Raw genomic sequence first — 21,807 nt, 5'->3', positions numbered from 1 at the left:
GATGTCAGATCACGTATATTTGTTGAGACAAAGAGAAGAGAACAGCTCAAGCCTCATGTGCAACTGTGTGGGCCAGCCAACAGAATACACACATGGCAAGGTCACACACATACAGCACACAATGAAGTCAACTGGCAAATGCTGGGCACCACTTTCACTCAGAAAAAATGTTATTCCTTCATTGTTATGTTATGATTTAATGTCTTCTTCAACTGAACAGAGATGAGAAGAGACACCTGATGAGGCAGCATGTCATCGTCCAGTTCCCCCTCAGAGCTCATAGAGACGCCCTGTGGAGGATGACCTTCGGTGGTCTGGACGGACCATCATGGTGACTTTGCCTCAGTCATGGTTCAGCATAAAACACCTACCTCTGTTTTCAGTTTTATTTGCTCTGCCATGACTCTTCTTCACGTCTCCTATCTCACCTTCCAGAGTCTGACACAGCTCTGCAAAGCCATGAGCACAGGCGTCAAACCTTTCTTATCACTGTCCTCACTGCATGTGCTTCTCTGCATTCTTTCACTCAGGATCAATCAATGGACTGGTCTGGTCAGCCAGTATCCAGCCCAGGGGAGCAGAGGAGTGACCTCATATCTACTGTCATCACAGACAAACTGAGTGAGCCTGAGTTCTGCATCAAAGAGTGAGTTTAATGTGTTTATCAGACTTTCTCAACATGATCAGTCGGTGAGGAAATTCCCCGTCATGAGGGAATCCCCAATATGTAAACAAGATGATGTAGCTGTTAGGATCAGGGGCTTGATGCTGTGCCCCCTTACCTAACCCCTGTACCCCGCGTGTGCCCCTCACACTGTTAGACGTTAAGGTTGCCGGTCTACTAGGGCAGGTCTTGCTGACGCTGCTTTGGGTTGGACCTGGTTCGCAAAGAGAGGGCGTAGAGGGTAAATTAGGGCTGGGATATCCCTGCGTCAAGGTGTCTTTGACTGATAGGGCTGTTTGTCTGTCATACAGGCCTTATCTCCCCCATTCCCACCAGGTTGCCGAGCAACGGGGGACGATGTGGGGTACAGCACATCTTCGCGTCGACGTAGTTTCGTATGGGTGTTCCCGCTACAATCGCTCTTTCTCTGTTCAACTTTAGTCCTGGCTTACTTTTTCAGCGGGCTGGTGGAGGCTGCAGTACGGGGATCGTCCTGTTACAGGTGCTGGAGAACAGGTGCGGGTACGATTTCACCGGCTGATCTGTTATCTGCATGATCTGAGATGTTAGATGGTGGTATCTTTAGCCAAGATCAGATTTTATTTGCGTTTGTAGTTAACGTTAACGGTTTTGAAGAGCTGAGTAGCACAAGGAGACGATGGAGTGACTGGGGGTCAAGTTGATAAACGATAGAATGGGAAAGAACTTTTTCACTTGTTAATAGAGAAATATACAATATATTCAGTCCTAATTTAAAGATTAAGAACTAACATTGGTCTTCTTACTTATCAGTTAGTAACAATCAATTTGAGGATTTGATATTCATGGCTCCAGATGTGTCGATGCTTATTTCTCTCTATGTTAACCTAATCCCTGTTTCTGTCTCATGTTCTTGTTGTTTTCCGGCTTTCATTTGCTCCTTATCTACCTCAGGGAATGCATAAAAGTAACTGAGAGATCAAGGACAGGCAGTTCAACATCTGACAAACATCAATGGAAAGCAATCTTAGTTTTGGGGAGGTTGGTTTTTTCCCTTTATGTAAATTGTAATAATGAAGCGCCACAGTTAATTAACCAGAGGAGGATTCAGGGTCAATGTGCTCTACAAACCGCTAATGTTAAGGGGAGTCTTTGATCCATTGCAATAGAGACGTTAATGATGATAATGATGATATGTGCGTTTCCTCTTGACCGGAGAATTTTCCTCCTCAAACTATGTATTTTTCTTTAACGTTCCTCTAATCTAGGCTAGTGACATGTCGTGTGAAGACAATGACTCAGCCTTCCCCTCGCCGTTAAGATTGTGAGTCCCATCTCTCATCTACGTCTGTCTGTCTGTATAAGTGTTACTTCTACACAAATATGTAAAGTCAAGAGCGAGTGAATTGCCGTAGATTCTCATTTTATTTTCTGATGCAGAGTAGAAAATAACATTGGTGCAAGATAACAACGTTCATTGGATAAGATGAGTAGATAAAATGAAGTTAAACAGACGTGAGACCTTTAGGCTTCATCCTGTGGGTAAGTGAGGTTTGTCAGTCTCACGTGCTTCAACCAAGTACTCAGATAGTGATAAGGAAAACGTTGAATGGTCCTGCCCTCTTGAGGCCACCGGGAGAATTGCACCATGGCAGAATTTGATCAGGTCAGAGAAGATGATGAGTAACTGTCCAGAGCACAGGGTTCCTTACCTGAATGCCCTCTGGGATTTAGGTCACCTGGGTTTATTTAACATAGAAACAAAATGAAGTTAGTCTATTTTTCCTGAGAACCTGTCTGTTCCTCTGAACTTCCAGGAGCCCACCAGGCCGCAGTGACATGTATGACCTGGAGCAGACGAGGCAGGAGGAGGAAGATAATCCACCCATCCTCCTCCCACCTAATTCAGACGGTAAATTCACCTGACGCTCTTTACTACCTTTGCCAATCTGTCTTTACAATTATTTGTTGTTCTCAATGAAAGTAAACGGAGATGTCTCCTCGCTGCGTTTCAGCCTATCTGAATGTAAACACTAATGCCACCACAAGAGGAGATTCTCAGGTTAGTCTGTGTTCCTTTCCACCTCATTTCCAATACAACAGTACACTTCAAACCCTCATTTACTGGCTAACCACACTGCATCACCACAGGCCTACGTGGAGCTGAATGAGCTCCAGGGCAGCACCTGGCAGGAGACTTCCCGCTGGATGGGCTACGAGGAGAATCTCAACCCTGCCTCGGGAAAATGGAGTCCCTCACATGTCACCTATCTCACCTTCAAGAGTCTGATACAACTCCGCAAAACCATGGCCACAGGTGAAACGGGAACCTCCAATGAAAGGGGGGCGCTAATGTATGTATACATATAGCTGGAGCTTAATGAACCTCTGCTGTGTCTTTGTGATACTCAGGCGCTGTCATCTTCGACCTGAATGCCAGCACTCTGTCCACTGTAGCAGAGAACGTGGTGGATGAGCTGTTGAACAGGGGAGAGATCCGACGCAGTGATCGAGATGGCCTGCTGAGGGCGCTGCTCATGAGGCGCAGGTCAGCCACACTGCTCTGAATTCTCTCTTCCTCTTCTGCAGTTGCTGCATTTATGCTGTTGAAATCTTTGTAGCATGCACTTTATGCTCTCCTATTTGTCTTTCCAGTCAGCCTGAGGCAGCTCAAGTTACTCCCTCTGGAGACATTGAGATGCAGACCTTTTCCGTAACCAATAAGGTTTTATTTTATTTGTATTCCATTTTTAAATTCATTTCTTTATTCATCCTTGTATCCCTTTGGCTCACACCATCATCACTTAGATTGACACTCAATATACTTTTGGCTCATTATTTTGCAGAGAGACACGTCTGACAGCATGGAGGCCTCCATCGTCCTCTCAGGTACATCCATGGCATCCTGAGGCAGATCTTTATGTGTTGCAGTACCGCCTATGGGAATGACCGGCATGCTTAAAAAGATGTTATTGTGGCCTTATGTTCCTCTCAGGTTCCCTGGACCTTCTGCAGAAGCCAGTGGTGGCCTTTGTCAGGCTGAGGGACTCTGCGGTGATGGACTCTGCCCTGGAGGTTCCTGTTCCGGTTCGCTTCGTCTTTGTGCTGGTGGGCCCCGGCCAGAGCGGAGTGGACTACCACGAGAGCGGCCGAGCCATGGGTGCTCTGATGGCAGACTGGGTGAGAGAGAAGAGAGGGAGGGAGGGCGGGAGAGAGAGGAGCCCTAAAGAATGAGAATCCTAAACAATAACATTGTGTAATGACCCCATTTATTTAGAACATCATTTCAGAAAACTCTAAATATTTCTCTTGTTTTCTTTATGTCACAGGTGTTCTGTTTGGAAGCCTTCTTGGCTCGCAGTGAACAAGATCTGACCAATGCCATCGCTGATTTCATGGACTGCAGCATTGTGATCCCACCCACTGAGATCCAAGAACAAGGAATGCTCCAGCCAATCATCAATTTCCAGAAGAAGATGCTACATGACAGAGTCCGCCCCCTTGACAGCCGTCTCGCCTTCGGTGACAGGGTCAAAAGTCAGTATACTTACAGCGACCGGCAATGTCTTTATCTCACAATCAAAATAGAGGACGAGAGCTGAATTGTTAATGTGAAACGGTTGTTTTTCCACTCGTCTAGGTGAGAAACCCTCAGAGGGGCCTAGGGAGGACCCTCTGGCCCGTACAGGCATCCCCTTTGGCGGAATGGTGAAAGACATCAAGCGCCGTTACCGCCACTACATCAGCGACTACAGAGATGCTCTGAATCCTCAGGTCCTTGCCGCCGTCATCTTCATCTACTTTGCTGCCTTGTCCCCAGCCATCACTTTTGGAGGGCTCTTGGGTAATCATTGAGTTTTCTGCCAGATACTGATCTCAAGTCCCAAATCTAAGTAATATAAGGTATTTTACCCCTTTGCATAATTTTCCCTCCCTCCCTCCTGACCCTAGCTGAGAAAACAAAGCAGTGGATGGGCGTGTCGGAGCTTCTGATCTCCACCAGTCTCCAGGGTATCATCTTCTGTCTCATCGCTGCCCAACCTGTTCTCGTCATTGGCTTCTCTGGACCCCTGCTAGTGTTTGAGGAGGCTTTCTTTAAGGTATGAATGAAGTCACATGTCTAGAGAGTTAAGAATTCCACTGTTGAACTAACAAAAGCAAACTCTAAAATGTGTTTTTTCCATTGTTCCATTTGTTTATTCCATACTAGTTCTGCCATGACAGAGGCATTGAATACATCGTGGGACGCGTATGGGTCGGCATGTGGCTGATAGTGATCGTGGTCATCATCGTGGCTGTGGAGGGAAGCTTCCTAGTCCGATTCATCTCCCGTTTCACTCAAGAAATCTTCTCCATCCTCATCTCCCTCATCTTCATCTATGAGACCTTTAACAAGCTTTTCAAGGTTTCTTCATCTCATCTCATCCTATCTCATCTCATCTCTCCATCCATTTCATTAACCACTCAACACCACTTTTTTTTGCGTCCTGATTTTCCTAACTGCTCACTTCCTCTTCCTCAGACCTTCCAAACACACCCTCTTCTTAAGAGCTATAATTCTACCTGTGGACCAGGCAACAGCTCCCTGCCAGCCAGCACCGGTACCTCTAAAGGGCCTTACCCCAACACTGCCCTGCTCTCCATGTGCCTTATGCTCGGGTGCTTCTTTATTGCATACTTCCTTCGTATATTCAAGAATGGTCACTTCCTTCCCGGATGGGTAAGATACATTTTCTAACTGCAATTAAAGAGACTGTAACTTGTCACAAAATTGTCACATCTTACAGTCAGGGACTTCATTGTTGATTGTTTTTGCTTTCTATCTTATTAGCTCCGCCGTTTGATTGGAGATTTTGGAGTCCCCATTGCCATCTTCATCATGGTCGGCATAGACATCAGCATTACGGACACCTTCACTCAGGTAAGTGCTTTATGATTAAGGCTTAGTTAAGGTTAAGTTAAGTTCTACAACACGCTCATAACATTTTTTTCAAATGCTAAACATCAAGCTTCACATTGTTTGCAACTAAAATGATTTAATCGACTGTGTTTACAATGCACACAGACTATAAAATACATGAGATGATGATGGATGCCTCTCATGTCCTCTTGCAGAAACTGTCTGTGCCAAAGGGAATTCAGGTGAGCAACCCGGCTGCCAGGGGCTGGTTCATCCACCCCATGGGAGTCAAAGACACTCTCCCCATCTGGATGATACCAGCGTGCGCCGTACCAGCACTGCTCGTCTTCATTCTCATCTTCCTCGAGTCCCAGATTACTACGTGAGTGACACAAGAACACTCTTTAATAATGGCAGGTCAGGTACGATACAGTCTGCAGTATAGGATCCTGTGAAAACACTGGACACTCAAGATAATATTAACGTTGCCTCAGACTTAGAAATATTTGCCTCTAGGTGGCGCTGCAGAGCTTGGCAGAATAGTTGGTTATGAGTTTTTTGGTGCATACAGCTGCTAACAGCCTTGTTCAACTGCACCTCACACAGTCAAACCGACATTTGTAAAGGAAATGTACGCTTCTTGTTTGTTACTTCCATACTAACTCTGAACTGTTTCAATGAAATGGCAGGCTGATTGTGAGCAAACCTGAGAGGAAGATGGTGAAGGGATCTGGTTTCCATTTTGATCTTCTCCTCTTGGTCACCATGGGGGGTATCGCCTCTCTTTTCGGGATGCCCTGGCTGAGTGCTGCCACTGTGCGATCTGTCACCCATGCCAATGCTCTAACTGTCATGTCAAAGGGCCCAAAGCCAGAGATTGAGAAAGTCCTTGAGCAAAGGATCAGTGGCTTTCTTGTGGCCATCCTGGTTGGTAAGTGCTGCCCCCTACAGTGCAGATGCAGACACAGCAGAGTCAAGATGAATTGCTTACTACTTACTTACTAAAAAACCAATGTATCTTCCCTTTTCTCTGTGACTTCTAGGTGTCTCCATTTACATGGAGCCTATACTGAAGATGATACCTATGGCTGCCCTGTTTGGTATCTTCCTCTATATGGGTGTCACCTCTCTCAATGGGATTCAGATGTGGGACAGGATTCTTCTGTTATTCACACCCAAGAAATACCATCCCTCAGAGGCCTACGCCACCAGGGTACACACAGCCCTCACTCATACAATTCCTACTGCCGCAATCTGATAATCAACTAATTTAGCGTCGCAGTTTGAGTTTGTCCATATTAGTTTTAGTGCTCTGCTCACACTGTCCTCTTTTGTACTTTGTAAAGGTGAAGACGTTCCGGATGAATCTATTCACCGTGATCCAGCTTATGTGCTTGGCTCTTCTGTGGGCTGTGAAGATGAGCCCCGCCTCACTGGCACTGCCTTTCATTCTCATTCTCACCATCCCACTACGCATGTTGATGACTGGCAGGCTCTTCTCAGTAATGGAAATGAAATGTGTAAGTGCTGTATCTGTAATCCAAAACAAGGACCCACGACTTGAGGATGAGGATACGATGAGACCTTCAGTTTAATTCACTTGTTCATGTTCACATAGAATGTAACTAATGCAAATGCTTCTGTGTTTCTGTTGCAGCTGGATGCAGATGATGCTAAGGTGACTTTTGAAGAGGAACCTGGTCAAGATGTGTACAACGAGTCCCCACTCCCTTAAACAACATTATATTATTTTGAAAGGTCATACACAAACAAAGACCTTATTAGAAGTGACTAAATCAAAAGTTAGCTCATGATATAACAGGTATGCACTTGCAAAAAAACTCTTTACAGTCCCAAACTGTTGGATTCTTCTGATTTCTAAAGGAAAATACCACTCTGTTCAAATTCACACGTTATTTCTGTTGAATCAGCATTTGGGGCCATGGACCACTTGAACCAATTATTTAATCCAAACACACTTCAATATTTACAATTTAAGTGTTTTCTGTTGACAAGGAATTGTAGACTGACCCCCTGTATCCTCTCACTGTCACCTCCTCCATTATTTATCTTTATGACAGCAGTTTCAGGTCTCCTATTTCTCCCAGCGGATGTCAGTCAAAAATGTTTACCTACCTTAAAAACCTTTTAATCCATGAAAGACATTTGAATTCTAGGGAAACTTCCTAAACTACATTTTCAATTGTATGTTTTTATTTAGTTTATACATACAGCTTTCAAAATGACTCTTGGTGCTGCCATGTTGTTGTCCTGCCTGTATTACGATAATCAAAGTATGTGCACTATTAAAGCTACACGGGTTCAATGTTTTAACTTATATACATGCATTTTACAGGATTATCACACCAGTCTTTGCCCTTTAGTTCTCTAGTTTATTCTCTAAAGTTTTTGCGTGAATGTGTTTATTACCGCCTTTGATAAATTGTGTATAGGTTACTGAACAAACATAAGCATTTCTTCCATTTAGTCTTTCCAGTTCAGTTCAACTATATCAAATTTGTATATAAAGAGATGTAATAACCTTATATCAGCGTTTGAGTGAGGTATTTTCAGCCATGGTGTGTAACTGCTTTCAAAGGTGCCCATTTGTTTGCTTGAAACACTGTACATGTTTGAGTTTCACTTTACTGAAAATAAAACTATTGTGCTTTTGAGATGCTTCATAATTACTGTCTTATTCATAACATTTATCACTGCATTCTATTTGTATTTAATACAAAGTCACCCCCCAGTCACTGAGGGTCTGATGTGGTCCACCATGAAGATTTACAGAACTGCGAGAGGAGCAAAACAGCTTCACCACAACTCTCTATACAGGAACTGTCTGGTGTTCTGTAACAATTTTTGTGTAGATGGCGTATTTGCTTTATTTTCAGGTTTTCTCCAGGATACAAGCTTGTAATTGTGCGATCTGTCACCTATGCCAATGCTCTGACTGTCATGTCAAACGGCCCTAAGCCAGAGGTTGAGAGAGTCCTTGCGCAAAGTATCAGTGGGTTTCTTGTGGCCATCCTGGTTGGTAAGTGCTGCCCCCTACAGTGCAGATGCAGACACAACAGGGTAAGATGAATTATAATTTTGTTTTTTTTCTATCTTTCTTTTTCTCTGTGACTTCTAGGTGTCTCCGTTTACATGGAACCTGAACTGAAGATGACACCTATGGCTGCCTCTTCCTCTATATGGGTGTCACCTCTGTCAGATGCAGATGTGGGACAGGATGCTTGCCAAATGATAATGGTGGGAGACATAAATGGAACCACCCTAACACATGATAGTGAGATGTTAGCTATGTCATGAATGATGTCACAGTTGCAAATGTCAGCTTTCATGATGTCATATGAATAGTGACACAGTTGACACACACTACTGAGAAGAAGTTGGGAGAACATTTCCAAAGTGAAAACATCTCCATTCCTTTCTAATTATAAAGTATTTGCATCATGCCGAAGAAGAAGCGAGCATCACTGGCGGCATGCAGCCATGCAAAGCGCCAGAGATTGGCTCAAGGAAACAAATCTCCACAAATGTCTGGTAATTATGACCTAATGTTAAGGCTTCTTCATGTACAGCTCTAGGATGGGCTCAGTGGCTAATGGGTACCTTCACCTTTGTTAGGCAGCAGTTACCTGTCAGGCATAAGCCAGTCAAATCACTAATCAAAAATAATGTAAGGAATCTGTGTGTATTAGTGCTCTGCTAACGCCGTCGGCTTTTGTCTTTTGTCCTTTGTAAAGGTGAAGCCCCTCCGGATGCATCTCTGTTGACTGTGATCCAGCTTGTGTGTTTGGCTGTTCTGTGGCTTAAAAAAATCAGCCCTGCCACTCCCTTTAATTCTTAGTCTCATCATCCCTCTGCGTGTGGACAACTGGCAGGATCACAGTCATGGAAATGCAATGTGTAAGTACTGTATCTGTAATATCTCTGTGTACACAACAAGGGTGAGATCTTCATATATAATGTAACTAATGCAAATGCTTCTGTGTTTCTATTGAAAAACAGCTTCTCTGTAAGGGCCATAAGTGAACTCAACAATATCAAACATTAGACAAGTTAGTACCCCAAAAGTCAATTGCAATATTGGGACATATTGGGACATATTGGGCTATGGTCATCGTCAGCTATGATGTCATGTGATGTCATATGGGGTGTTGTGTGATGTCATGTGATGTTGTGATGTCATATGAGACATCTTGAGCTATGGGACTACTTATGTTTTAATGTATGAATGGAACTGTGTGTTGTTTATTTATTGTTCTTTATTATTATTTATTTATTTATAGTTGTTTATTTATAGTTTATTGCTGTTTATTTATTACTGTTCAAAGATTCAGGCACAGCACAAATGCATTTCATTGCACTATCATGTACAATGACAATAAAGTCTAATCTAATCTATTCTATTCTATTGCAGCTGGATGCAGATGATGCTATGGTGACATTTGAAGAGGAAGAATGGTGAAGATGTGTGCAATGTGACCTCCCATGTTTTTCCTTAAATATGTGCATTTTACACAATTATCACAGAAGTCTTTGCCCTTTAGTTCTTAAAAAGTTTATTTTCTTAAAAGTTTTACATAAGCATTTCATTAATTACTCTGTCCAGTTCATTTCAACTTTATAAAAAGGTATATATAGAGATGTAATAAGCTTATATCAACGTTTGAGTAACGTTTTGTCAGCCATGGTGTGTGCTTTTAAAGTCGTTTGATTCTCTGTGGTCAAATTTGGAGTGCACGTTTAGAGTACATTCAGAGTGCACGAGTATTCACGCCTTTATGGTATAAATGGGTTGCAACGGAACTTGGCAAAGTCAGCGTGAGAATACACAAGCGCTTATGTCCGCTTTTCAAAGTAAACGAGAGGACACAATTAAGTCCGTTCTTCCAATTAAGCTGGCAACACATTTTTAACTCGAAATGGCTTTATGGCTTTTATTCTTCCCCATAGTTATAAACGCTGCCGTGGTTGTGTTCAGGGCAAGTCTGCCTACACACTGACACAAAATCAAGCAGTTTTACTGTACCATTTCAGAAATTTTCAAAGTAAAAGTCTAACTTTTTCTCTCTTTTTTAAAAACATAGAAATGATTTGATGTTTGCACTTTGGGGGTTGTAATATTAATACTTTTCCAATTACTGGCAATGACTGGTTCAAAGTGTACGAGTATTTTCGCCAGTTTTTAGAGGTGCCTACTTGTTGATCGTTTGTTTACTTTACACATTGTTCATGTTTGGGTTTCACTTTACTCAAACTAAAACTACTGTGCTTTTAAAGTGTTTTAATGTTTATTGAAAAACATTCTTCACCAGCCTCCCACATTTGTATTTGATGCAGTGGAACGCGGCAGGGGGAGGTTCAGTTGTATTAAGAGGACAGGCACTCTGACTGACTCTTTGCTGCCTTCACGGCTTTCAAGTGAATTCCTAAATCGCACTTCTAGTTTGCGAAACAACTTACGACATACTTTTTAGGACAATGCTAGAGCATCCAGCAGGATTTCACAAATTGGTCAACATTGCCTATTTCGCTGGCTGGCAGGATAGTATAATCACAATATCATTGTTTTTCTTCTTTCTGACTAAGTTTCTACTTGAGTTTACCCTGCACCTAATTGTTAAATATCTACCTTTTATTTATATAAAAAAAAATCCATCCCACTTAAAAGAAGAAACTCTATTAAGTTGCCCAAGGCTGTGTGGGGACTGGCTTATGCATATATACTGTATGTATATCCATACTGCTTTATGTAATTGACACTTGGGTCATGATGGAATTATACTGTATGTTAATTGTTAGGAACGAGCCAGCACCAGCGCATTTTTATCTCCATAAGAAATGATATCCCAAGCATATACACTTTTGAAATACTTTATTTCAAAAAACAGTGTCCAAATGGCAGCAATTCTCAAGTCCATAAGTTGTAAATTGTTGTTACAGCTCAGTGTCAGATACCCACCCGTCATTCCACCAGTTGTGTTGTTTCTGACAGACGAAGCCATGCTTCTAAAACTATGTTTTACTGAAAGCACGAGAACGCAGCACGGTTTAACAAGGCTGAGTGTCTGAAAGTCATTTGTTTATCATGAATCAGAGTCGCTGATTGGACGGCTCGGGGACCCGCCCACAAACACACAAGGTGGAGTTGAAAAGAAAAAAAAATAGCTGGGACAAAATGAAGCTGTCAAACAGACTCTTACAATCTGCTAAAAGAAGATTCGGGACTATTTGAGAAAAAGCGAGAAGGCCAATCCAGACTCACCAGACATCCATCTCCAGAGTGGAAACGTGACACAATTTAGTGAAAAACAAACTTTTCCAAGATTACAGTTTAAATTAAAAAAGGGAGTTTGACATGAGCCGGTTGCACTACGATGATAAATAATTACAATTTTTACTTTTCGTGTCTGTCTCAACTACTTGGTCAAACATGTTGGGTGAAACCAGTACGGGCTGCCGAAGCCCCAGCTCATGGCGTAAGAGAATAACATCCTCCGCTCGGTTTGAAAAACAACGGTGCGAGACCGGAATAATGTGGCTGTCTCGGCGTAGCGAAATGGTTGGATGGAGAGAGAGGAGCTTCTGCGCGTTGAGTGGAGGGAGACGGAGAGTGAGATGGAGGCGGGGGGAAGGACCATCTCTGCGGGGACTGGAGCCCAGGACCGACGGCGCAGTGCTGGCTAACGTTCAACCCTCCCCTTCTTCCTCCACAACGACATCGAGGCTCACGCCGAGAGGCAGGTAAGCCAACAAAACGACCGCTTCATTTCATAACACCGACAATGAGCGATAAACAACAAAACACCCGCATAATATTTATTTTTTGAACGTCCGTTTAACGTTCTAAAGCGAGTTGGCCGTTTACCGCCGAATAAACCGACCGCTGTGGTAGGGTACAGACGAGGTCGCCATACCCGAATTTCTTGTCCTCTACGGCGGGGAAGAAACTTGACGTAAGTGCCGGGGGGTTCATGCGGTATTTCGGTGGAAAAAAAACACACCCGCGGACAGTTTTGTATTCATCACCTTAATTGTAATTCCGACTATTCGTGCTGAAACGGTGTTTTTTGACTGCGTGGCTTGGCGGTGGTTTCCGCGCCGAGACCTCCATGCGGCTGTTGGCGGAACAACCAGCCGCCTCTCTCGGTTAGCCATCAGGGATCTCGGTTTAATATCTCACCGTGCAGAGACTCGCCCTCTCTCTCCCCCTCTCTCTCTACCGGACTACCCCAGAACCGCCGACAAACCGAGCTCCGAGAACCCGCCTTCTTGTGCTCGCTTACAGCATCGAGGGAAGGGTAGTCTGCAACGCCCTGGCTTTAGTTTTAAGCTCCGTTTTCCCTCAGCTTGCAGTGCGCCATTGGACCTTGTCACGGTAGGTTTCCATGTAGAGCAGAGCTGAAGCATGGCGGACCTGGAGCCGTTTGTCGCGCCAGTGAAGCTCTACTCAATCTCGGTTGTTATCGTGTCTCTATTTAGAAACTCTTAAAAGATTTCCCACATCGTTTTTAGCATACGATGCTAACGACTAGTCAAACAGACGAATAGGCAATTTAACGTTGTTGATAAAAACGACATTATTATTTTTCCATTTCTTCTTCCCTCATGCGCCTCCTCAAGCTCCAGCTAACCCACCACCGCGATCCTTTATCTCGGCCACATTGTCGATTTGTTAAACCATGTCCACATCCATAAAAACATCGGTTAGTTTATTCGAGCGTTTTGTTCCGGAGACATATTGGATATTGTATATATACCTTGTATTTAAGTCGTTTGTTTTAAACTTAACAGCTGAAAGTCACATTTGCATGCCAACAAATTAAAATGTTTTTTTTTTTGAAAATGTCTTTCTAAACGATTACAGCGGTTAATGTTAAGTGCAAAGTGTTAATTTAAACTACCAGGTGTTGAACCGTGTTGCCCTTGGCCATGCTCATTGCATTGCCCCAGCTCCACGTTTTTAATCAAAATGTCATTATAGTCGAAGTTAAAGCTATACCTAATGTCGCAATCGCGAATTGTGCCACAGATGTTCATCTACAGCCGTTTTCCACTGCGATAGCCGCAGATTGCAGTGTTTCCAAAGCAGCTGGGTCACCACAGGAAAGTAGGGCCATCAAGGACAAGACGAACAACGAGCAGCCGCCATCACAGTTGCACGGATCGGCTACGCCTCGCTGAAGAATGCATAGGCTTTTTGCGCGTTACCCCGCCGATTAAATGCCAATAAACGGAGTCAAACTGTCTGTAAATGCACATGTAGTGTTTTTTGTTAACTGAAAGATACAATTTGTCGGTTTCCACGTCGAATAAACCGTGAAGGACGAGAACACGGGAGGTCTGCGTGGCGGCGGAGCAAGATCCGCGTTCGTCGGTCGTGAGGCTCGTGAGCCGAGTGGCGCATTTGGCTGCAGAGCTCCCAGCCTCCATTCCCCCTTATCGGAGACCGAAAGCAGATCCCCCCGTCCGTGGTCAGCTGGTCGCCTACAGCTGCCTGTCCGTCCACTTCCATTCGCTTCCTCCTTCCGTGGATCCTCCCCAACCCTCCGCTGCGACAGAGAAGCATCCATTACCGAGCGGACCGAGAGAGAAAATGGTCGCTCCTGTGAATCCGCGATAGTTTAGTTGTGGAATAAAGACAGACGATAGTGCGTCAAATTCCGGGTCGGGAATGTTGAAGCCACCGAGACTCCAGCAGTTGTAGCCAACGTAGCTGCTAGTTTGAGGCTTCCGCAGTGTTATTTGAGATTTGAAGCCGTCACAAGCGATAGCCTGTCTCACCATGGAGCGTATAAGGGGCGGTGTAATGAACACAGACCATTATGTCGAGGCAAATTTAAATACCCCAATCCCAGTGAAGAGTAAAGGGCGCACTTTAGAATAAAACGAACAAGATAAAAAAAAAAATACTTTTCAAATATAACTACACATTAAGACATATTTTCGAAAGCAGTGATTTAAAAAAAAAAGAAAAAAAGAAACCTAGTGGTTAGTATAGAAACCGACTAAAATCACAATTTTACTGCACTTTATTTCTTTGATACATCCTATAAAATTCCTAACTTTATTTTTTGTGTGTGTTTTTTTGTAGATAGACCATAGTAAAACCACAAATGAATGGAGACATGGAAGCAGCGGCCCCAAACCCAGGTGGGAATCCTGATCACATTTGACTTTTCACTATTATCCCCAAGTATTGCATTGACAGTACTTGTTTTCATGTAATACATTTGTAAGAGTAGAATAACTTATTTGAGGGGATAATTCAACACAATCTTGGACATTTCATATTATGTGTAGTGTTGTGGCTTGTAAATAAACAATTGGTGCATCAGTTCTATCTGTTGTCACAGTTTGGGCACAGGACGACCTCCTCAAACTGCTGGATTGCATGAAAGTGGCCCTGCCCGCGAAAGACCTGACTAAATACAAAACATCAGAGTCCCACCTCGACTGGCAGAAGGTGGCGTTCAACTCCTTCACAGCACAGATGTGTAAGGATAAATGGCAGGAAGTGTCGAAAGAGGTAAACCATTATAAGGGACTTTGTCTTATTTATAACTAAATTTAACCATACATTTGGGATTCCATTGAGCGTCTCATGTATTGTTTTTTTTTTTTATTACAGATCCGCAAATTCCGGACCCTAACAGAACTGATATTTGATGCTCAAGACTACATCAAGAACCCTTACAAGGGCAAGAAAATAAAGGTGATTTGATGAAGCAGATCTCAAACATAACAAACACACCACTTATATTTTGCGAGGGGAGATATTTGATCCCTTTCTCCGGTTCTCCCAACAGAAACACCCAGACTTCCCCAAAAAGCCCTTGACTCCATACTTCCGTTTCTTCATGGAAAAGAGGGCCAAGTACGCCAAGTTGCACCCAGAGATGAGCAACTTGGATCTCACTAAAATACTCTCCAAGAAGTACAGGGAGCTGCCCGAGAAAAAGAAGGTCGGCTTCAGGAAATGCATTCATCAACAGCAACTACATCTGGATTTCTCATAGTCGTTCAATTCTAACAGAAATATTTCATTTCTATCACTGCAGAAGAAGTATGTTGACGACTTCATAAGAGACAAAGAAACATTTGTGCAAAGCATGATGAAGTTCAGGTGAGCTTTCTTCGTCTTATTATCTGCCAGCAATGTGTCACTTTGTTATGGCCCGGATGCTAAATGTTGTCTGCTTGTGTTTCTTGGATGTAGGGAACTACACCCTGACCTGGTGGAGAGCATGGCCAAGAAAGGCTCCAACGTGCCGGAGAAGCCCAAGACACCGCAACAGCTGTGGTACAACCACGAGAAGAAGGCCTTTCTCAAAACGCACGCCGATGTGAGTTTGCATTTACAACACACTGTACCAAAAAAGGACACTCACTTTTTTATTTGATTCACAAACGGATTGTAACTTCCCGGCTTTGACCCCAGGCGACTACCAAAGACATCAAAGACAGTCTTGGGAAGCAGTGGACGCAGCTTTCTGACAAAAAGAGGCTGAAGTGGATCAGCAAGTCCCTGGAGCAGCAGAAGCTGTATGAGGTACGACGATGCCTACATGCTACACTGACGCCACACAACCAAACTGCTGGACTGCTGCGAGCAACATGTTAGTACGTGGATGTCATATTGTTTCTTTGTGTAATGTTGTAGGGGATCATGCGTGAGTACATCCAGCAGCACCCGGAGTTAAACATGACCCAGAGCGACATTGTGAAGTCCACCCTCACTAAGGCCGAGAGGCACCTGAAGGACAAGTCAGACGGTCGACCTGACAAACCGCCTCCGTAAGACACGGCTGCACACACACTTCTGAACCGGCTTACACGTTCCCGGGAGGCAGGCTGAAAATGACACTTTGGATGTGTGTGTGTGCCCTTTCAGAAATGGTTACTCAATGTTCTGCGCGGAGTTGATGTCGAGCATGAAGGATGTGCCCAGCACAGAGCGTATGGTCATGTGCAGCCAGCGGTGGAAGCTGCTGAAACAGAACGAGAAGGACGCGTACCAGAAACGCTGCGAGCAGGTCAGTGTGAAGACGGAGAGGTCCCGATGCACATACACAAAGTTACAATACGTTTGTCTAAAGGCTGTCATCTTTATTTCAGAGGAAGAAGGAGTACGAAATCGAGATGCACAGATTTCTCAACGTAAGTCTTGTGTTTGCTTCCACCTCTGTACCCGAGGCTTTTGCACTCTGGTCCTTTCTCTTTTGAATGCCTTCATCATCTGTGTCATGTGTGTGCTCATGTGTAGAGTTTGTCAGAGGAGGAGCAGCAGCGGGTCTTGAGTGAGGATAAGGTCGGCTTCAAGAGGGGCGGCGCTGCCAGTCCTGCTAACAAACGGAAGAACTCAAAAGCAAAGGTGAGGTCGGGAATGTGGAAGAAGTCTTCCAGATCCACAGACTGAATGTTTTTGCCCGATCACAAACACGTAGTGGTCATATTAATCTTTGGTGATGTTCTGTTTTTCCCCAAATCTTTAGGCCAATGTGGAGAAACCCAAGAGGCCCATATCTGCCATGTTCATCTTCTCTGAGGAGAAGCGTCCCAAATTGCAGCAGGAGCGACCCGACCTCTCCGACAGCGAGCTCACCAGGCTGCTGGCACGCATGTGGAACGAGCTGCCGGATAAGAAGAAGGTAACCTGTGCAACCAGCTGCTAACGTCCCCGCAAAGAGGGACCCTGTCAGGTTTTTACATGGTCCGTTTCAATTTCCCCTTTCATTGCTTTTGCTCTTATAGGAGAAGTACAAACGCCTAGAAACGGTCCTGAAGGCAGAGTCAGAGAAGAAGGAGAAGGAGGATCGTAGTCGTCTGCCCGACCCGCCCAAGACTGCACAGGACATTTGGCAGCAGAGCGTCATCGGAGACTACCTGGCTAGATTTAAGGTCTGCATGGGGAAGCCTTATCGAGTTTGGGAGCTAATTTTATTCTACGCTTCTCAGTACTAGGAAATGTAATGAGAAGAAGAAATTTGTGGAACACGTTCTCAATCGGGAAATGTTATGTGATATAGCACAATCCAATATATTAACCCATAAATGACATTAACATATCAATCTTGTGCTTTGCAGAGCGACCGGCCAAAGGCTCATAAAGCAATGGAAGGCACCTGGAGCACCATGGAGAAGAAGGAGAAGATCATGTGGATCAAAAAGGCGGCAGAGGACCAGAAAAGATACGAGGTGAGAGGAAACTCATTTCCACACTGCATGCTGCTGCCGTCGCCATGTCAGGGATCTAACCTGCTGACTCATCACTCCCTCACAGAGAGACCTGTGTGAGATGCGCTCACCTGCCGCCACCATCGCCTCAGGGAAGAAGATGAAGTTCGAGGGGGAACCCAAGAAACCGCCATCGTAAGTTTCTCACGGCCAAAAGGTTCTGTGTGTAGCCTGTTGCATGAATTGTCTGTTTTTTTTAACATCTTTCCAATTTTGACTTTGTAGAAACGGATATCAGAAGTTCTCTCAGGAGATGCTGTCCAACGGGGAGCTGAACCACCTGCCCATGAAGGAGCGCATGGCTGAGATCGGCAGCCGCTGGCAGAGGTGCCCGCTGAAGGAGAAGGACCGCTACAAGAAGATCGCAGAGGAGAAGCAGAGGCAGTACAAGGTTCAGCTGGAACAGTGGCTGGCGGTAAGGAGGAAGTGCTCATCGGGGAGGAAAACCAGTTTTGAGAATTGAGGAATGTCAAACTGTTGGCTCACGTGCGGTTCCTTTTCTTCTCGCAGAGTTTGTCCTCACAGGAGAGAAACACCTATAAAGAGTACAACTCACAGGTGAGTCAGCGTGAATGTGCGGCTGCTGTGCTTTGACCTCCTGCCTGTCTTGGACGGGTGTACATGATCGTTTCGCCTCCTTTGATCGTTTCAGAAACGGAGAACTACAGCAAAGCCCGGCGCCGTCAAGGCAAAGATCAAGAAGTCTGTAAGTGTGAAGATCGTCCCCTTCTCCTTCTTCCTTCACAACATGGGTCACGTGCAGCCTTTCTGAAAGTCTCTCTCTCTTCCCACAGGATACAGAGGAGGAGGAGGACGACGATGAGGAAGACGAGCGAGAGAAGGCTTCCTCCGAGGCCAGCTCCTCAAGCGAAGATGATGATGACGACGAGGATGTGAGTGCCGGTAGTCCCCTCGGCAGTATTTGGCCATAATAATGATAGATGCCCGCGTCGCTAAATAAACGTGTTTGTGTTGTTTGTAGAAGGAGGAGGACGACGAGGAAGACGAGGACGACGAGGAAGACGAGGACGAGGCAGACAACAAGGAGAACAAGTCTGACGATAGCAGCAGCGAGTCGAACTCAGGCGGGTCGTCGGACTCTGATTCGGACTGAAGCAGACCAACCGTTTTCCCCGAGACAAACTGAGCCAAGAGTCCAGGGAGCTCTGCCACTGTGCCAACCCTGCTCTCCTCCCACCACTAGAGGGAGCCCCCGCAGCAGCCTCATACATCTCACACTCGCCCACATCGTGTCGCTGATCTGCTCTCGGAGGGACCCCGTAACGCCCCCCCCTTTTTTTATGTCCAAAATCTGTTCCATTCCCCGCCCCGCCCGGGCTGACGTGTCACGTGCTGTGTGGCCTCACAGCACCCCCGGGCCGCTGAGCGCCTCCCATCTCCTACGTCAGGCTGTGTGTTCAGTGACTGAAGGTTTGAGTTTTAATGTCCGGGGTCGTCGGTTCCCCTCCGGAGTTGCGTTGGGTCGGCAAGTGGGTTGAAACAGGTGGGACGAGTTGTGATCAGGCTTCCTGCAGCCAAAGAACTGGGCACGGTGGGTCACTTTAGGGTGATGGATTGCGGGGTAATGAATAATTGCACTCTTCAGAATGTTTCCTTTCAATTTTTTTTTTCCAGAACATTGTCGTCTCTGTTCTCAGTTGATATGGTGTCATTTTTATTGTTTGGTTCTTAAAGAGGTGGTATTTTTTCAGGAAAAAAAAGCCATTATGAATGTGTTTTGTTGCTGGAAAATTTGTTACACACCCGTGTTGTCATGTAAACGGTAATGTTTCCTCATTTACAGGTGTCGTATAGCAGAGGTAACGGACATGTCTCATAGTTAAGTGGTTCCCAACCTGGGGGGCCAGGACCCCTCTGCATAGTTTTACCTTTTCAGAATTTCATAAAAATAGTTTGGAGCAGGGTTGGGCAGTAATGACAAAAACTATTAAAAGTTGTCAAAGTTATCATTTCCATTATCATCTGACAATTGGCCCAATGATGAAGATGCCAAACGCCAACAGGTCACGAGCGTTCTGGGTTTGACTAAATGACAAAGAGACTGGTGGCAAATCAGGTGGCAACCAGAGCGATTACTTAACAAACCCAAATTGACCCATCTAAGTTCAGCTCCATGCAGCCTTTGTTTCGTCTTCTGTTTCTATCATGTTCATTGCTTTGAGCGTAAAAGGAGCGTGTGAGCGCTGATTTAGTGGCTCTGCATTTGTTTAATCTGTAAATACTGGAAGTTATCGCACCGTTCTCAAGTTAATTCAAGGCTTCGGTCCTCACTCGCGCTGGGAAAGATACTTTCTTGTCTCCTGCACAATGAGTTTGAAGATGTATCCTCTGTACCTTTGGTGTTTGGATCACAAAAACTGAAAATCGTGTTTTTTATGTGTTTGTATATCTTGTTCCTATTTTTTCCCCCCAGTTTTTCACAATGAGCCAGGAGGTGCTGCTCCTGTTGAGCTTTGTTCCACTAAAGGAATTTGCACATTGTGACATCGGTTAAAAAACTGAATTCTTTGTGCAGCGCTCAGCTGGTTAGAAAACGTCTGGGAGGATTCTGTCAGTGTCGGCTTATACATCAAGGGCGAACTGGGGCCTTGTTAATGATGTGACCATTGAGATGCGTGTGCCTGTGTGTGTGAAATGGCTTTGTTATGGCCATGGTGTGCTATGAAAGAGCTGGATACTGCCCAACCCTGATGTGGAGCATTTCCAAGATCTTAGTTTAAATCCAAAACAATTCTGTTTGTCTGTTTCTTCAGCGTGTTGATAGTCGTGTAAGCGGAGACGTTGCACTCGTTTTCCACATTTGCAGCCGTTTGTTCAGTCCGACTATTTTGACTTTTAAAAGAATTTGTCATCCAGCTTGTGTTTGCTTCTTCTTTAACTGTTTTACATTTGATTTACTGTTGATTGGGTGAAAATGCCTTCATCCAATTGTTTTTATAGTTTGTTTGAATTCTTAGAAGTTGTGTTCTGACCCATCAGAAATCACGTGGGTGCAGAACTCAACGGTTTTCATGTACTTTTAAAAACTTTGTTCTGACATTTTAATGGTATTGACTGTAATCCATATGGGTTTGGTCTGATGCTTATCCCAAAAAAGGTGTGCACTTAATGTAAATCTGTCCCTCTGTGAGAGTTTGTGTGCTCGTGCACAAAACTGTATATATGAGGGTGTGTGCGTGTGTGCGTGCGTGCGTGTTGCTTTGCTTTAGTGTGTGCCGTCTGCTGTACTGTTGCATACCATACAATGTGACTGCAGCGTGCATGTGTGTGCCTGTGTGGGGACGTCACACCAACACCGTGAATGTAGATATTGTTCATTTGTTTTTCTCTCCAAAGGTTTTTAGTAGTATTCCTGCTCAACTCTGTCAATGCCATTAGTTACCTGGAAGTGGACAAATGGACATTTTGGGTTTAGAGACGGCAGAATACGTCTACCAATAATCTGTTAGTATACTGGACTGATTTTCACCTTTTGCAAATCTCATCACCGACTAAACCAATACCAGCATGGACTATTTAAATCATTTGGGGAAGGTAATTGAAAGTGATTTGGTCACATTGGTTGGCTGTGAGTTTGTAAAAAAAAAAAGGGATTCAGGGAACTGAGTTGCCAGTGGAATTGGGTTCAAACTTGTAATTTTTGTAAATACTGTTTTTGTATTGAGTGGTTGTTTTGTTAGTACTATAATTTGGCAAACCCTCAGCAGTGATTTCTGAGGCCAGCAAGTCCTTTACTCGCAGGGAGACCTTTTGGTTTCATTTACCTGTTTTAGTTGTTCTCTCCCTGTGTTGTTTTGTTTGTAGAGGTATCTCAGACAGCAAAGCTTTACAAGTTTGTACTGCTGATAATTTGATGAAAATTGATGTTTTATATAGCTGAGGGTGTTCTTATGTCCTTGCAATTTAAGTGTTTGGGCAAATAAAAAAATCTTTAACAGTCAAATGTGTTCTGTTTTGGTGAGCTGTCGCCTTATTAGAAACACAATTACAC

The 21,807-nt window shown here is 44.4% G+C and overlaps 2 protein-coding genes across 10 annotated transcripts; both read left to right on the top strand.

The window, feature by feature from the left end:
• The first annotated feature begins 1,032 nt into the window (after positions 1 to 1,032).
• On the top strand, positions 1,033 to 8,218 carry slc4a1a (solute carrier family 4 member 1a (Diego blood group)). Of its 4 annotated transcripts, XM_076142992.1 has the most exons (21): positions 1,033 to 1,180; positions 1,598 to 1,684; positions 1,912 to 1,967; positions 2,461 to 2,555; positions 2,659 to 2,705; positions 2,795 to 2,960; positions 3,056 to 3,191; positions 3,299 to 3,368; positions 3,490 to 3,532; positions 3,639 to 3,823; positions 3,973 to 4,180; positions 4,284 to 4,487; positions 4,595 to 4,743; positions 4,854 to 5,048; positions 5,166 to 5,363; positions 5,475 to 5,564; positions 5,759 to 5,925; positions 6,233 to 6,474; positions 6,587 to 6,756; positions 6,890 to 7,063; positions 7,201 to 8,218. In XM_076142992.1, the coding sequence occupies exons 2-21, from the start codon at positions 1,658 to 1,660 to the stop codon at positions 7,276 to 7,278; spliced, it is 2,700 nt and encodes an 899-aa protein (XP_075999107.1). In that variant the 5' UTR covers positions 1,033 to 1,180; positions 1,598 to 1,657; the 3' UTR covers positions 7,279 to 8,218. The 4 variants fall into 4 exon arrangements, with proteins under 4 accessions (XP_075999107.1, XP_075999104.1, XP_075999105.1 ...); XM_076142989.1 differs by having other exon boundaries at positions 4,854 to 5,363; XM_076142990.1 differs by having other exon boundaries at positions 1,038 to 1,186; positions 4,854 to 5,363.
• A 3,522-nt stretch (positions 8,219 to 11,740) lies between these two features.
• On the top strand, positions 11,741 to 21,426 carry ubtf (upstream binding transcription factor). 6 transcript variants are annotated; one of them, XM_076142771.1, is made up of 21 exons: positions 11,741 to 12,302; positions 14,657 to 14,711; positions 14,915 to 15,087; positions 15,190 to 15,273; positions 15,368 to 15,523; positions 15,620 to 15,684; positions 15,778 to 15,904; positions 16,000 to 16,110; positions 16,222 to 16,355; positions 16,453 to 16,594; positions 16,677 to 16,718; positions 16,825 to 16,932; positions 17,054 to 17,209; positions 17,313 to 17,459; positions 17,646 to 17,756; positions 17,842 to 17,930; positions 18,021 to 18,210; positions 18,306 to 18,353; positions 18,448 to 18,501; positions 18,590 to 18,688; positions 18,778 to 21,426. In XM_076142771.1, exons 2-21 carry the CDS (start codon positions 14,675 to 14,677, stop codon positions 18,907 to 18,909), a joined length of 2,205 nt encoding a protein of 734 aa, XP_075998886.1. In that variant the 5' UTR covers positions 11,741 to 12,302; positions 14,657 to 14,674; the 3' UTR covers positions 18,910 to 21,426. The 6 variants fall into 6 exon arrangements, with proteins under 6 accessions (XP_075998886.1, XP_075998883.1, XP_075998884.1 ...); XM_076142768.1 differs by having other exon boundaries at positions 14,897 to 15,087; XM_076142769.1 differs by having other exon boundaries at positions 14,653 to 14,711.
• The last annotated feature ends 381 nt before the right edge of the window (positions 21,427 to 21,807 follow it).

Source organism: Genypterus blacodes, unplaced genomic scaffold (assembly GCF_046128005.1).
Source record: "Genypterus blacodes isolate CSIRO-AG114 ecotype Tasmania unplaced genomic scaffold, CSIRO-AGI_Gbla_v1 ptg000022l_1, whole genome shotgun sequence".
NCBI classification, from domain to species: Eukaryota; Metazoa; Chordata; class Actinopteri; order Ophidiiformes; family Ophidiidae; genus Genypterus; species Genypterus blacodes.
This window is presented reverse-complemented; position numbering and strand designations above follow the sequence as displayed.